Below are 16,674 nucleotides of genomic sequence, written 5' to 3'. Positions count from 1 at the left end.
CATTTAGTAGATGGTGTCATCTAGCGGCGGAGAAAGAATTGAAACAACATGGCGTGCACTCTGTCACGGATTTGTTAACAGACCAAAGAGTCTGTGTATGTTGTGTGGGTGGCTTGTGTGTTGACATTCTCGCCTTCCGGGGTTTGAGTTATACCTCATCGATGCGTTTTATTTGAGGCTTTGTGAAGGATTTCGTCCTCAGTTTCAAACCCACACCAAACACAATCGAAACATCTTCTTGCATGAGGAATCGCGGGCTGAAACGACCCGCCCCTAGTGAGATCCTTCTCTCAGGAACTGTATCAGAAGAAGAAGAAGAAGAATGGCCGATTCCAGAGTGCCATGTAACCCATTGGAAAGTTTTAAAGTGCCCGACGACGTCAAAATCCGGCTGGCAGAACTTGAGCTGGAACTATCAGAAGGTAAATATCAAAACCACTCTTACATTTTTATCCCAACTATCGGGCCAGTGTTTCCAGCTCACAGGTGCACCCCGTTAGACCTAATCATTCAGTTCGTAGCCAGGGTAATGTGTGATGCATCAAGTTTCATTCATGTTTTGGTTCTCGTGAACCTTTTGGGGATCTTGAGCGTGTGCAGTGGTGCACAAAGAGGATGACTCACAGCCACACCTTTTGCGTGGTGGTTTGAACTTGTGTCCACATTTCTTATTATCATTCCGGTGAGAGAAGAGACATTCTGACCGCTCCCCCACATATTACAGAGTGGTAACACAAATGAATCATATAGGACACACTTGGCTGCATGTTGAAATTGAAAGTTATGGAGCTGGACGTGTGTGTGTGTGTGTTTTCTGCGCGGGATGAACAAATTTGCCCTGGGGCGGGCATCTGTGTGTGTTGTGTGTATATCAGTAGAGACGGATCAGTTTTTGTATGCTGCTGCTTTTAGGGTCTTCCAGGTGGCCATCCCTTTATTTATTCAACAGCGAGCTAGGCTTCTTCTGCATACATTTTTCTTCCTTAGACCTTTTATTTTTCCCTCCAGTTCTTTTTTCCTTTTTTGGGTTGTTTGCTCTACAAAACTATGAGGCAGTTTGACAAATGACCTGACCGTGTCCATCATCGTCCCTGAGCTGCTGCTGCTCCGGGAACTGGCGGGTGCGAATCATCGGCACAATTGCGAGAAAGTTACACAACCGAAATCGCTTGTATAGTATTCATCGGCTCGCCAGCGGGGTAGTATAGTCAAGTGCATAGTCGTGTGGCTGGAGCGTTCAGTCGGTGCCCGACCTTCCACCTGCGCAGGTGTGTGCATTCGAGACTCTCCTTTCTTTTCTTTTCACGTTTTTAGTTCCTCCAAGGACTTTATTTCGTGACTTTCCTTTTTGTGTGTGTGCGCCTCCTCCAGCCTCAGTGTCTTCGGAGAGAGAAGTCTCATCCGTCATCGGGAGAATCGTGTCGTGAGCATCAATAACACCAAAAAGTCCCATCCGAACGAAAAAGCAAACTTGCTGGCTACACCACCCAGCTTATGTTAATTGCATCGCCCGGTGCAGAGTAGAGGGCAATGAAACGACCTTGCCGTATAAATCTCTGCGAGTTGTTGCCGTTTGTCGAAGAGAAGAAGAAGCTGAGCTGTTGAGCAGCTTGTTGGCCGTCTGTGCCAATTCTTGGCCCGTGTCCAACTCTCGCTACAAGAAGAAAAGGTGCAGCTGTCGGGGAGTTAAGGAAACCACGTCATCTCTTCAACTGGCTTCCCACCATCTTCGCTGGCCGTCCATGAATCTTTGAATCGTTCTCTTGTTGTTTTGGGCCTTTTTCTTCGTGAGCGCATGACACACATACCTCCTTTTCCCCCCGTGATTTTTTTTTGTGCGTGTGTGTGTCTCTCTTTTCCATTCGGATGGATAAGATGCTGATGGCTGGATAGGTGCTTAATTCATCCGCATTCTTTCTTAGCCATTGTTTTCGCTCGATGCCTTTTGGACATGGCAAGACAAATTGTGAATTGTTGAAGGGAGAAAAAGTTTTGAAAGTTGTGTGAGTGAGTGTGTGTGTATGTGCCGGACAGGAAAATGTTGGATCAACTGAGGAGATTAGTCAACGGATCTAGTGGCGGGCAGACGGACGGTATCCCGCCTTCGGGCAGTGCTAGACAGAGTAGATACCAGCAGCAGCATGGACACTCTTCCGGCGGATCTACACGATCCGGATCGCTGAGCAGGTTGACTGCTTATGCCCTGCATCCGCAACATTCCGGTCGAATGCGGATGCAACTTTCTTACAACGTTGTTCCAGTTTCTTACGTGGCACCACCTCCTCCGCATCCTGTGGCCGTGGCTTACGGCCGGAATGGGCGGACCGCCGTCGTCGGCTACGATCCGTGGTTCCAGGTGAGATATCCGCAACAACCTCGGACGCCAGTCGGCCGTCAGCTCTCTGCCCGGCCTGATCTTGCCCCTCCGCCTCAACAGCCGCATCCGCCACCACCTCCGTCCAGCCATTCCAGCGGGAAGAAGAAAAGTGTCGGCAGTGGTGGAAAACATTCGGAATTGAGCAAAGAGCGGATGAGCAAGGAGGAATTCCGGCATCCAACCATCCGCAGGGACACGGTCGTTCCCAACAACAGACACAGATTGGTTCCTAGCCGGAGTCTCGACAGTATTCATCCGCACCGAATCCATCACCATCGACAAGAGAAGCAGAGCGTGACGGAAGCGGAAGTGAAATCGTCGGGCAAGAAGATGAAGGAATTCTTCCAGCGGGTCAAAGATTCCGTGTCCAATTCCGCTACGACTAACGGAGGACATCAATCAAACCGATCCAGCGGAGGAGGACAGGGTCAGCGGACAGACGAGTGGCTTCTACACCGGCCCAGTGTCAATGCCAACAGTTCGAAACCCGTTCCGCCTCCGCTTCAACGTCCCACGACGCCCGGAATGACGGCCTTCCGTAAAATCTTTTCCCGCTCGCCCAGTCCCACTCCGCCTGTTCCCTCGGGGCCTTTAGTCCCGCCGCCATCGCATCCAATCAAAAAACCTCTTTCATCCACTAAATCTTTGTTTCAGCAAATCATCCGCCCGCGGAGTCGATCCGTTTCGAGCACGGCTTCCCTCTCGGTCAACTCGGCGGCTCATTCCGGCGGTGGTGCCATCCGCCATTTCAACCGGATGATGAAGGAGAAATCCAAGACAGATCTCAATATCGTCCACCGTAACGACGCCGGATCGATACGTCGCGGTAATCCGGACGGGGCCACATTCCCCAGAGATTCTCCGTTCCATCTGGCCGGAACGGAATCTTCTGATTTGCTCATTTACGCTCCGGCCAGTGAACCAGCCAAATCTTCATCCGTCATGACGACCACATCCAACAACAGCAACAACAACAATAATAACAACAACAGCAACAACAGTAGCAACAACAAAAATCCGTCCAAGAAGACGAAATTCGTCAAGAAAATCGAGCAGCCGGTGGCTGGATTCCGGGTGAAGCGACGCCAGTCTCAATTGAGACGATCAGAGCGAAAGCGTCGGAGCAGTCGCCACCGATCCGGCCGTAAAAAGAGCAGCCGAAACAGTAGCTCTGGCGCTGGCAGCAAGAAGCTGGGCAGTAGCAAAGGCTCGCAGCTGGGCAGTCAATCAGCTCTGAGCGGCGCTAAATTGGTGTCTGATTGGACATACCTACCGCTGCCAACGTCTTTCACTCCGGTGGAAGAAGCCAAACCGCGGGCGGCATCGCTCAAGATCGTCTGCGATCCGCCGGAAACCAAAACGACGCCAACGACGGCCGTTGCGTCACCAACGCCTAATGAAGAGGATGACGACAACGGCTGGGAATCTGATTTGTATCAAGTTCTGGTGGATCGCGGCCAGCCCCGTCGCAGTGGCCCTCTGCCTCCGCCCATGTGGGACCCGCTCATTTTCATCCCTCCCGAGCGGCGTCGCTCTTCGGCGGCGACGATCGCGCTCAACGAGTCGGCCATTTTAGTGGCCGACCAGCAGCCTTGGATCCGCTCGTCGAAATTGCGGGCCGACGGCAAGAAACAGCTCAGACGAATCAATCCGCCGCTACCTCTGTCGCCTCCTCCGCCGCTCTCTCCATCTTCATCACGATCCAGCAGTGGTACCTAAAAGCAACTTTTCATTCCACCCCACTAACTACTGTACTTGCCTACCAAGACCCTCCCAACCCGCAAAAGTGCCGTGACACGCTTCATTTGCCAGCTCTAAAAGACCGATAGATATGTAGGGGGGTATACCCTGGCCAACCGTCGCTCCTGGGTTTCCATTTTCTTCTTTTTGTTGTTGTTGTTGTACGCGGTTATTTTATTTTATTTTTTTGGAGGATTCGTGAAAGTTTGTTCGGTATAATATTTCGACGCTGCCTTCCGGCGGATCGGCCAGTGTGTATATTATAAGTGAGATGGAGGGGGGGCCGAAAAAATTCGCATCCAGCTAAAACGAAACTTTCTCTAATAATATCGTCGTGATCGTCATAGCGTTCCCGTTGGTTCACATTCTCTCTCTCGACACAAAACGCTTTCTGGGTTTTGTGTCGAGTGAGAGAGAGAAGATTTTATAAATTCTTTTATTATTTTTATTTGGTGTCGAGGACTCGGTCGACCGCGAAATCATTCCAAGCAATTTCGCCCGTTCCTTTGATTGCGATTGCTCAGCTCGGCGGTTAAAAAAAAAAAAAAAATTGGTTGGGATTACAACAAATTTCTCCCCCTAGCTCTTTTGGTGGTTTAGTAGTAAATGACGTCAACATTTCAGAAGGAGGAAAAAAAAAATTACAAAACGAAACAATCGAAAGAAAAGAAGGAGCTCCCCTGCTGTGGACTGTGTGTCCAGTCCAATTGTCTTGATGGATTTATTTTTGTTGGCTACATTTTCTTTTCTTTTTTAAAAAACAAAATAGGCGGCGGCGCCGCTTCTTCTTTGCATTGATGCTAATTAACTCTCGCGTGTTAATGACGACGACGGGGCTTTGTGTCAGTGTGGTATTTCCTTTGTATTTAGGTCAACAGTTTTTTTTTACAAATTTTTTTTTGGTCAAATGTATTTGAAACGGCCCAAAAGATCTTCGTTTCCTGTCGATAGTTTTCCCAAAAGAAAAAAACGCCGACAAAATCATTTCTTTTTTGCGCGCACGTTAAGGTGTGTGTGTGAGCCCCATTGACCCACTCTGCTCATGCATGTGTTTGGCCAGCATTCTTAAACACGTGTTTCTCTTCTTCTTGAAAGCTTCTTCTTGGATGAAGAAGAATATTAAAAGAGTGGATTTGAATTACCCAAAAACATGGCGGCAATTTCAATTTGCGTCTCGACAAATGGCTGTTGCGATGATTAGCTTAGAAAGTGTACACACGAGAACCGAACCCAATGAGGAGAGAGAGATATGTATATTCAATAAAGCCATTTGGTGGCCCCTTTTTTCCATTGGCTTGTATCGAGGGCGAGGATCTCCCCCTTCGACACAAAACGCAAAGGGAAAATATTCTAATTCTCATTCTCAGCGGAGAGAGAAATAGAAGAAAATGGCCCCGCCCATGTCGATGTGCTGGGAAAAAAACTTGTGTTGTTGTTGTTTGGCTTATCTGCTGGGTGAGTGATGGCTATGGTCGTTACCATGCTAATGCCTACGGCTTCCTATTTAGGCAATGTTGGGTTCTTTTTTTCTCTCTTTCGAGTTGTTTCGTTTGAAGCCTTGGAGTGAAAGAGGAGAAACAACATTTCACGGGATCGTAGAGATGAAGAAAGATGATGTTTATGCAATTTTTTTGGGACTCCGTGGCTATTGAGATAATGTTTTATTCATCAAAATCGCCCGTTATTTCTATCGTTTTTCTTCGGGTTTGTTTGGTTTGGGAATTGTGTTGTGTCGGTTCGGATATTTTGATTATTTACTGATTTCTTTTTTTCTTCTTTCTCTCACACAGGAGACATTACGCAAAAAGGATACGAAAAGAAACGGTCCCGGCTCCTGGCTCCTTACCTGCCCAAACCACCAACGTCGTCGTCCGCTTCATCCACCGCTGCTGGTAAGTTTCCAACCGGTCGGAAATCTATAAGAACCTTAATTGAATGAGATGCCGACTGTATTGTGTGTGTGTCTCGGTTGTCCGAATAATCAAAAATAATCCCATCAGTTTTTTTACCCGAACAGAATTTTTAAAAAATCCTTCAAAAAAATAAAAAGAACAGGGACGGTAAGGGAAAGTTTTGACTCCCGAAAAAAAGAAGTTTTTTTGATAATTTTACGATTTTTTCCGCTCGGTGCTCAAGAGTCAAGTCTCTCTCTCTATACTCTTGTTCTTGACTGCGAGTGAACGAGTGCTTAACCTTTTGGGGTTTTTCTTTTGCTCGGGAGTTTGAGCGTGACGGTTGGTACCGTCTCATCATGAAAGAAAACGGCGATGATCTTCGTGACATTTAAAAGCTTAAAGAGGAGGGCCCTCCTGAAAAGAAGTATACAAGAGATGATGATGACAGCCCCGATTTGATTCGCTCATTTTTAGAAAGCTGCCGTGTGTGTTCCCGCAGCTCTTTTTTATTTTTTATTATTTCATTTTTATTTTTGCGCCTTTTTCTCTCGTTCGTTCGTTCGGTTGGGCCCATATAAAGAAACGACAAGGTCGCAACCTTTACAATAACATCAAGATATATTTTTTGTTGCTTTTCTTAACCAGTTATTTATTTGTGAATGAGAGAACCTTCGAGATGTTGAAAAGCCAGAAATGTTTTTTTTTTTTTATTTTTTGGCGAAAAAAGAAACAAAACACGGAAGGATATTTGCCTAGGACCGAATTTGGACCGATCAAGGGCTCTCGTCTCTCTTGGCCTGTCTGTTTCGGTTCCAGACTGACGTGATTGCTGTTCTCGGGGCAATCACTTTCACGCCGGAGACAAAAGGCAAAAAGTTTTCTTCTTCGGCGGCGGCCCTGAAGTTTGTTGGACGAACCAAAAGGCCCGCTCACTCTAACGATCTTTGGCTTTTTCTGCAGAAAAGGGAATCTTGTTCTTTCCTTTTTTCTTCCCCTTTAATTTAACGATGAGGTTCGTAATGGTCTGACCAAAATAAGAAAGAAATCAGTTTCTGCACAGCACACACTCTCTGACCAGGATGTCTTATATGCGTCAATGTGCAGTAGAGTCGTGTGTGTGTTTATTATGGAATTTTATAGACGAGACTTGAAGGAGTTCGTGACCACTCGGTTTTTAGTTGAGAAAAATTCCAGTTTTGACCAATTTCAATTTTTTAAAAACGAATTTTAACGATTTGATTTTTTTGTTTTTTTATCTGATTTAAGGAATTCAACAACAACTAAACAGCCCCAATAAAGCTGGACCTGTTGGTAGCCTCCCGGATGAAGGAGGAGCTGGAATGGTCGAGTCGAGTCATTCGGCCGACGGTGGCGGCGGATCGCGGGAGAGGAGGAGAGCCCACCGGAAGGCCACTCGACACGAGAGTCGCTACCATTCGGAGGTCCGCCAAGAAGCCGTCCAGCAAGTGCTGGCGGCCATGCAGAGTCGTCCGAAACCTTCGATGCCGATGCCGAGCAAACGGACGTCGACCGTCATCGCTCCCGACCAGCAACAGCAGCAGATGGCCGTCTCCCAACAACAGCAACAACATCCTTCTCAACAGCAGCAGCAGCACGGGAGCGTCCAGCAGCCCAGAGGATCGCTAGATGGCAGCAGCAGCGGCGGGAGTAGCAGCGAAGTCGACGACGACGATGAAGAGGTGGACGACGACGACGAGGACGACGACTGTCACCATCGACCACCACCTCCACGACAACAACAACAACAATCAGTCGCCTCGAGTGGATCGGGCGGAATCGTCGTCACCACCGGATCGGTCGGCACACCCGAGCGAACCCACAGGTATCATCATTTTAATCGAAATGGACTTTCATCCACCTTTCCTACCCCGCTAGGCGTTTTGATGAGCCCATCAAAGTCAATCTATCAAGATCGTAAAACAAAAGTTAAACTCAAAAAAAGTTGGTAAGGAGTTCTGGGCTGGAAGTGAGTGGTGGTGGTTCGTTTACAAGAATGTGATTTCGTGCAGCTGTGGATTTCTTTTTTCGCCGTTCGTGTGGAGGGAACTTTCTCTCATGTTATTGTCCTCCTATCTCCACTTACCGAGTCGAGAATTTGGGGCTCTTTTATAGACGTCCGAGCTCCCATTGAAGGAGGGACGGATGCGAGTCGAGTCGAGAGAAAAAATCCAATTTTCAGATAATCGAAAGAAATGGTTTTTCACGGGTCGTTTATTGGCGTGCGTCCCGTTACCATTACGGTACGGCACTGGAAATTTTTATTTATCAATTCGTGAAACCCCACGGAGAGAGTGTGTAGTTAAGTATCTGGTGTTCTGGATTAGATCCAGCCAATATAAAGAAAAAATGGGAAAACATTTCGGGAAAAAAAAATCCAGGCCAACAATTTGAAATTGATTGTGACCCACTTTCGAAATGTTTTTGTCCTTTTCCATTTTGGCTATTTTTTGAAATTAAATGTTGAAATTTCGTTTTTTTTTTAAATCTTAATAGGATGCATGTGATGGGGCAACCGCCGGTTTCCCAGCATTCTCCGCTGCAGCACCAAGTGTCGGACGCGGGGAGTAGCCACAGCGCCGGATCGACTCGCAATGTGACGCCTCCGCTCTCCATCCAGCAGGGCAGACCTCTTCCGGCTCTGCCTGTGTCTCCGCCACCACCTCAGCTGCCGCCCAGGGAGACTGGACTGCAGCATGCCATGTTGAACCGGGTGGGCAATGGAGGGACGCCGACGACGACGACGGGGTCGTCCAATTCGTGGATGATGCCTCCGCCCGGAAGACCGGCGGCACCTCCGCCGCTGGTCTCGTCCACCAACCTGGACGACGACTGGGAGAACAGCAGCAACGACAGCAACGACCTCCAACGACGCAGGGTACAGGGCCAGCATCGCGGCATGGGCCAGCAGGGCGACCTCAACGATTTGGCCGATGCCATGGCGGGATTTCATCCATGTAAGTTTATTTGCGTCGCTCCTGCCCAGTTGCATCTGCAATTTGCATATGTCAAAATTATTCTTTACAGATGCTCAACCGCCGGATGTGACCAACAACACGAATCAAATCCGGCGAACGGCCACGGCAGCTGCGGCCGATCGTCTGGGCCGCTACGGGATCATCGGAGGCTCGGCGGCCACTCAGTCATCGAACGCGTCGACGACGGGCGTGGGCGGACACCCGATGCAGACCCAAGTGCCCCAGGCCGGCACCTCCTCCACCTCGCTGGACGACTCGACGACGGGCACGCTCAACAGCCTCAACGGCCGCTGGAAGGTCTCGGCCAAGATCCAGCAGCTGCTCAACACGCTGAAGCGGCCCAAACGTCGCCCGCTGCCGGAATTTTACGAAGATGACGACATCGAACTGGAACTGGCGGCCAATCCCAAGGACCCGAACGCTCCGAAACCAGAAGGCGGTCCCATGACGCCGGCCCTTGGCGATCAACTCATCATCCCGTCGGGTCTGCCAAGGTCACTAGAAGCGGCCATCCAGCGTTATGGCTCGTCGAGCTACAAAGCCGCCGCCGCCACCGTCCTCGACCCCAACGGCAAAATGTTCACCACTTTGACTTACGGTACGTTCTTCTTTTCCTTCTTCTTTTTTTGGGGAAAAGAAGGGCCAGCCTCCCCTAGACGGCCACGACAAAAAATGCTGGGGGCACTCATCCATCATCATGGAGAAACCTCAAAAGCCGAGAGAGGCTGGAGGAGAGTGTGAGGGTGGAAGAAATGGTGTGTGTGTGTTTGTGTGCAATATTAAAGCCCATTAGTCAAAGGGGGAACCCTGATGACAGCTGACTGGAACTCAACAGTGTGAAGATGGAGGCCCCCATCCACAACTTGTCTCCCTGGGCTCCTGTCGTCATCCATCTCATTTTTTCTTAACTCAGAGTTATTGACTTTTCCCCATTTTTCTTTCTATATTTTTCCCAGGCAAATTGCAGAGCCGCTCTTACAAGATCGCCTACGCTCTGCTGAACAAGTTGAGCAAACATGGCGGCGGTGGGGTGGTAGGAAGCGGGACGGCCGAGCTGCTGGGCAGCTCGAGCGTCAAGCCCGGCGATCGGGTCGCTCTGGTCTACCCCAACAGCGACGCCATCGGTTTCATTTGCGCCTTTTACGGCTGTCTGCACGCCGGCGTCGTGCCCGTTCCCATCGAAGTGCCGCTGACGAGACGCGACGCCGGCTCGCAGCAGATCGGCTTCCTGCTGGGCTCGTGCGGCGTCCAGGTGGCCCTGACGTCCGACATTTGCCTCAAGGGCCTGCCAAAGACGGCCTCCAGTGGCGAAGTCATCGCTTTCAAGGGATGGCCCAAATTGCACTGGTGCGTCACCGACAACCTCATCAAACCACCCAAAGATTGGCAGCCGCCACCCAAACTACAGGACGATACGCCCGCCTACATTGAGGTTGGTGGTTTGTAGTAGCCGGGCCATTATTTTAAACCAGCTCCTCCCCCTTATAACAACACAATCATCGAAATGGATGGAATATGCTAATTTTTCTCATTTGTTTCTTTCTCTTTCAGTATAAAACCGATAAGGAAGGATCGGTGATGGGAGTCACCATCACCCGGTCGGCCATGTTGTCCCACTGCCGAGCTTTAACAGCCGCATGCTCCTACACCGAGGGCGAAGTGGTCGTTTGCGTCCTGGATTTTAAGGTTCGATCAAATTGTCAACGCATATGGAATTGAAACCTTGTAATTTCAAATTTTTCCAATTTTGGGTGTTGGCGCGCAGAGGGAAGTAGGTCTCTGGCACGCCGTCCTGACGGCCATGCTCAACGGCATGCACAGCATTTTCATCCCCTACGCTCTGATGAAAACCAATCCGGCCTCGTGGATGCAAATGATCACCAAGTACAAGGCCAGTTTGGCCGTCGTCAAGTCGAGGGACCTCCACTGGGGTCTGCTGGCCACCCGCGACCACCGCGACATCAACTTGTCCTCGTTGCGGATGCTCCTGGTGGCCGACGGAGCCAATCCTTGGTCCCTGTCGTCTTGCGACCAGTTTATGGCCGTTTTTCAGAGCAAAGGACTCAGGGCCGACGCCGTCTGCCCCTGCGCCGCATCCAGTGAAGTCCTCACCGTCTCCTTCCGGCGGCCTGGGCGCTCGGGTGCCAACGCCACCGGTCGTGGCATCCTATCCATGCAGGGATTGAGTTTCGGAGTGGTCCGCGTCGACCAGGAGAATTCGCTGACGTCGCTGACGCTCCAGGATTGCGGGCACGTCATGCCCGGCGCCGCCATGGTCGTGGTCAAGATGGAAGGGCCGCCTTACCTCTGCAAGACGGACGAAGTGGGCGAAATTTGCGTCGGCAGCGCTTCCGGTGGAGCTCACTATTGGGGATTGAAGGGCATGTCGAACGCCACCTTCAGGGTCCAGCCGCTCTTGCCATCCGGCGACGCCATGAGCGCCGAAACGGAATTCATCCGCAGCGGATTGCTGGGCTTTCTCGGTCCCGGTGGCTTGGTCTTTGTTTGCGGCTCACGTGACGGCCTCATGACCGTCACCGGGCGCAAACACAACACGGATGACATCATCGCCACTGTCCTTGCCGTCGAGCCCATGAAGTTCATCTACCGAGGCCGGATCGCCGTTTTCAGCATCCGGGTACTGAGGGACGAGCGGATTTGCGTCATTGCCGAGCAGAGACCCGATTGTTCCGAAGAAGAGGTATTAAATTTTTTTTTACTTCCGGCCGGAATTCCGGAATAAAATTTTTTTTTTTTTCCATCTACAGAGTTTTCAATGGATGTCGCGAGTCCTCCAGGCTGTCGACTCCATTCACCAAGTTGGCATCTACTGTCTTGCCCTCGTTCCACCCAATTCACTTCCGAAAACTCCCCTTGGCGGAATTCACCTGTCTGAAACGCGGCGCCGCTTCATGGAAGGTTCCCTTCATCCGGCCAACGTTCTGATGTGTCCACACACTTGCGTCACAAATTTGCCGAAGCCTCGCGAAGTCCATCAAGGTAAAAAAACAAAAATCGAATTTGATTTGCAATTGAAATTGCGATGGAATTCCGGTTTGCTAATTTAATTCTGACCGGGTTTGGGTTTTAAAAAACCAATAACAATTCCTTGGGAGGAAAGTGACAAAGTAGTTTGAATGAAATTAATTCAGGGCCACTGAGATAAGGAATGAAACGGTAAAAGTCGGAAATAAACTAAATTAATCCGGTCATTTGAAAAATAACAACACAGCAAGTACCTACTGTAAAAATATATGAATACAGACCGAATTTTAACGTCGACTCCCGAACCGATCACTACTACCCCACTAACATCAATTCTACTACCACCTCCGCCCGGTTTCTCCCCCTCTCGTCCTCCGTCTCGAGAGCAAGACCTTCTGATGCTGATGGCCGACAGTGAGTTATTGGACGATCGACTCTACCACTACCAACAACATCACCAACAACAACAGCCCATCTACTCCAATATTCTGGGTATTTTTAGACGTCTCAGAGTAGAGTTCCGAGTACAACATACACGTACGCAATCACCTACACTCCGAACAATTTGCTATAAATTCTACAAGGCCATCACACGCAAATTATCAATGACTTTCGCTAGTCCCCCCCACCCACCCACCATCACCCCACTATTAAGTAGACCCTTTTATTTAGTTATTCGGCTCCTGGATCCTAACGCTAGTTTGTAGTTCTGTTTTATTTCAAATAGTTGACTGAATTGAAATTCAATCATTTTCTCTTCAATTTTTATTTTTTGGTTTGGATTTTTTCTTTTAGATATCGGTCCAGCATCGGTCATGGTGGGCAACATTGTCCAGGGTAATCGTTTGGCGGCCGCCCAGGGCCGCGAACTTCGTTTCGGTGACGACGAGGCCAATCCTGCCAACAAGTACCGCTACATCTCAGAGATCCTGCAGTGGCGCGCCCAGCGGACGTCCGACCACGTCCTGTTCACTCTGCTGGGAGCCAAAGGCACGCCGACTGGAACGCTGTCGTGCGCCCAGCTCCACAAAAGGGCCGAGAGAGTGGCCTGCACTCTGGTGGAGCGCGGCCGGATCAACAGCGGAGATCACGTGGCTCTCATCTATCCGCCCGGATTGGATCTGGTCTGCGCCTTTTACGGCTGCCTCTACGTCGGAGCCGTTCCAGTCACCATCCGCCCACCTCATCCGCAGAATCTCCCGACGACTTTGCCGACGGTCCGCATGATCGTGGACGTCAGCAAGGCCTCGGTCATCTTATCCAACGCCAACGTCATCAAGTTGCTCAAATCAAAAGAGGCCGGCAGCGTGATGGACGTACGGGCCTGGCCTCCCACCCTGGACACGGACGACATGGCCAAGAAGAAGTTGAGCAGTTTCTACCGGGCCCCCACCGCCGAGATGTTGGCCTACCTGGACTTTAGCGTCTCGACGACGGGCATGCTGGCCGGCATCAAAATGTCTCACGCGGCCACAACGGCCCTCTGTCGATCCATGAAGCAGGCCTGCGAGCTTTACCCGTCCAGGCACGTGGCCCTGTGTCTCGACCCTTACTGCGGACTTGGCTTCTCTCTGTGGTGCTTATCCAGCGTCTATTCTGGTCATCATTCGATATTAATCCCACCGTCTGAAGTGGAAGTCAATCCGGCCGTCTGGCTATCCATCGTCAGCCAATACAAAGTCCGAGACACTTTCTGCTCCTATGGTAAACTTTAAAAACGTTTCCGTTTTATTTCATTTGAAAGGTTTTAAAATTAATTTATTTCGCTTGACACACAATCTAGGCGTAATGGAGTTGTGCACCAAAGGATTGGCCACTTCCGTCGGACTGCTCAAGCAGCGCGGCCTGAATTTAGCTTGCGTTCGCACCTGCGTCGTCGTAGCCGAAGAACGGCCCAGAGTCCATTTATCCACGAGCTTTTCAAAACTCTTTTCCGGATTGGGTCTGTCACCCAGGGCCGTCTCCACCAGCTTCGGATGTCGCATCAATGTCGCCATCTGTCTACAGGTATAATATTTTTCATTATTCCGGAATTCCGGTTCGAATTAAAAAAAATGTAAATGCGTTTGAATTGATTTTCCCAGGGAGCATCCAGCCCTGATCCATCCACCGTGTACGTTGATCTGAGAGCTTTGAGGAACGACAGAGTGACGCTGGTGGAACGCGGAGCTCCTCACAGTTTGTGTTTGACCGAGTCGGGCAAATTGCTTCCCGGTGTGAAAGTCATCATCGCCAATCCGGATACCAAAGGCCAGTGCGGCGATTCTCACCTGGGCGAAATTTGGGTTCAGGCTCCTCACAACGCTTCCGGTTATTTTACCCTGTACGGAGATGATCCGGCCGGAGCCGGAGCCGCTTCCGTCGACCATTTCAACTCTCGACTCGTCACCGGCACCACTGGTGAAGCTTATGCAAGGACGGGCTACCTGGGCTTCCTCAGGAGGACCGAAAGCGTCCAATCAGATGGAGGTAAAAAATTAAGTTGTTATGTTTAAATTAAGCAATTATTTAATAATAATTTTGCGATTGATTTTCAGAACTTCACGATGCCGTTTTTGTCGTCGGAGCCCTGGAAGAGACTGTCGTGTTGCGTGGAATGCGCTACCATCCGATCGACATTGAAAATACGGTGATGCGATGCCACCAGAAGATTGCCGAATGGTCAGTTACAAGTTTATCAATTGGTTTTCCCATTATTTGACTAATTTTATTCCAATTTCAGTGCCGTGTTCACATGGACCAACTTGTTGGTCGTCGTTGTCGAGCTGGAAGGGACGGAATCTGAAGCGTTGGACCTCGTTCCGCTGGTGACGTCCTCCGTGCTGGAGGAGCATCAGCTGATTGTCGGCGTCGTGGTGGTGGTGGATCCGGGCGTCGTGCCCATCAACTCGCGCGGCGAAAAGCAGCGCATGCATCTAAGGGACGGATTCCTGGCCGATCAGCTCGACCCCATCTACGTCGCCTACAACATGTAGTTTAAAACTAGTTGAAGCAGCTATTATCAAACTCTGTTGTTTGTCCTTTTTGTTTTTCCCCCCTCATGTTTGATTTCTTTTAAAAGATGAAGAATGGGGCGAAAAAACAAAACAATATTTGGTCTGTCTGCGTGTGTGTGTTACTTGTATCCGGAATGGATTGTTTTTTCTTTGTTGCACATTTCATCACACCATCACATATTTTGGTTTGTTTGTTCTGGGGGTGAAGAGATTGGGGTGGTAAACACACACACACAACAGACGAGAGAGGAAATATCGAAAAACAAATTCTTTATCTTAGTTTTTGAACATGTACTACATTTCTGGGGTTGTACATAATAATTTGTTTGTTTCGTTTTTCTGGAAATTTTGTTCGCAGGCCAGCAGCTTATTATATTTCATTTTTCACACATAGCTACACACACACACACACAAAGAAAAAAGTCATTTTTTTTCCATTTTCCTCTTTATTCTTTTCTCATATGTTTACAATCAATCAATTTTATTTCCCCCAATTAATTCTTTACTAAAAAAAAATGATCTACATGTGTCTGTCATCTTTGGTTAATTTCCTTCAACACTCATCACTTTGTTTATTTCCTACACCCTTGGATTAATTTCTTTCTCTGGACCGTGTTTGTTTGTTTGGATATATTCAAAAATTATTTGTCTTCAATCTTTTCCTTTCCCACCTCCGAATTTACGAGAATGTATGTAGTACCGGTTTACGTATGTGCTTGTTTTTCTTTGCTTTTTTTCTTTATTTTAAAGAAACAATTTCAGATCTTAAGAAAATTCTATATCTTTCCTACTCTCTCGCTATCCAATTAAGAAAAAAAAGCTGTCAGTTTCTGTCTTCTCCTTTCCTCATAACAGAAAACAAGTTACTTTTCCTGTCCCATATGTGTCGACACATTCTGTAATGTCTCTTGTTTTTGTTTTTTCTTGATTTGGTTCTCGTGTGGTGAACACCAAACTCTTTGAAGGGCTGCTGAGAGGCTGATGATGTGTTGACGACGATGTGTGCCGTGTGTGTATTTTGGACATAACGTAACGTGAGTGTTTGTATTTTCTATTATCATGATCATTATTATTTACTACATACAGTAATGTCAGATATAAAAAAAAAAAAATGTGTCCTGATTTTTACAATGTTCATGCAGGGGTGTAGAAGCAAGTGCAAGTGTCTTTCTCCTGGTAAAGGAGTTGAAGGAAGTTGAACGCAGAGTTGAACGTCCGACGGTAATTTTCGTAGGTGGAGCGGAGCCGGGTGGAGCCTGGTGGAGCCTGGATTTTTCAAGTAGGCTAGTCTGACAACAACACAGTTGACGTATTTCCAAAGTTCGGACTTGTGTTTTCAATGAAGAAAGAGCTGTCACATGCCAGTGACTTTGAACGACGTTTTTTGATGGGTGTGGACTGTGGAACGAAGAGTTTATTTTGAAAACTTTCTCTAATGTTTAACAATTCCGCCATAACCTCACTCTCTCTCTTCTTTAATGCTTCAATGCGTGGAATTGGAATTGGGATTCGTTGGAAAAAGATTCGCAGAAATTTTACTTATCCTAAATTCGGGATGCGTAGGAGGACAAATAGCAAATAACAATAATAACAACTTAACAATAACAAGTGTTCAGAAAGTGCTACTTTAGATTTCAAATTTGTTGGTCAATGTTGCGAGTTTCAAGTGTCGGCCATTTTACATT

General features: G+C 48.6%; 1 protein-coding gene across 4 annotated transcripts; it reads left to right on the top strand.

Annotated features, from left to right (window-relative positions):
• Window positions 1-30: 30 nt before the first annotated feature.
• LOC124202978 (disco-interacting protein 2 homolog A-like) lies at window positions 31-16,113 on the top strand. 4 transcript variants are annotated; one of them, XM_046599523.1, is made up of 15 exons: window positions 31-422; window positions 5,908-6,009; window positions 7,279-7,855; window positions 8,527-8,987; window positions 9,058-9,606; window positions 9,965-10,440; window positions 10,560-10,694; window positions 10,774-11,709; window positions 11,777-12,008; window positions 12,273-12,485; window positions 12,789-13,697; window positions 13,777-14,000; window positions 14,078-14,462; window positions 14,531-14,654; window positions 14,716-16,113. In XM_046599523.1, exons 1-15 carry the CDS (start codon window positions 323-325, stop codon window positions 14,966-14,968), a joined length of 5,676 nt encoding a protein of 1,891 aa, XP_046455479.1. In that variant the 5' UTR covers window positions 31-322; the 3' UTR covers window positions 14,969-16,113. The 4 variants fall into 4 exon arrangements, with proteins under 4 accessions (XP_046455479.1, XP_046455480.1, XP_046455477.1 ...); XM_046599521.1 differs by lacking the exon at window positions 31-422 and adding an exon at window positions 1,208-4,088; XM_046599524.1 differs by lacking the exon at window positions 12,273-12,485 and having other exon boundaries at window positions 32-422.
• Window positions 16,114-16,674: the final 561 nt, after the last annotated feature.

This window comes from Daphnia pulex, chromosome 9 (assembly GCF_021134715.1).
Source record: "Daphnia pulex isolate KAP4 chromosome 9, ASM2113471v1".
In the NCBI taxonomy this organism is placed as follows: Eukaryota; Metazoa; Arthropoda; class Branchiopoda; order Diplostraca; family Daphniidae; genus Daphnia; species Daphnia pulex.
This window is presented reverse-complemented; position numbering and strand designations above follow the sequence as displayed.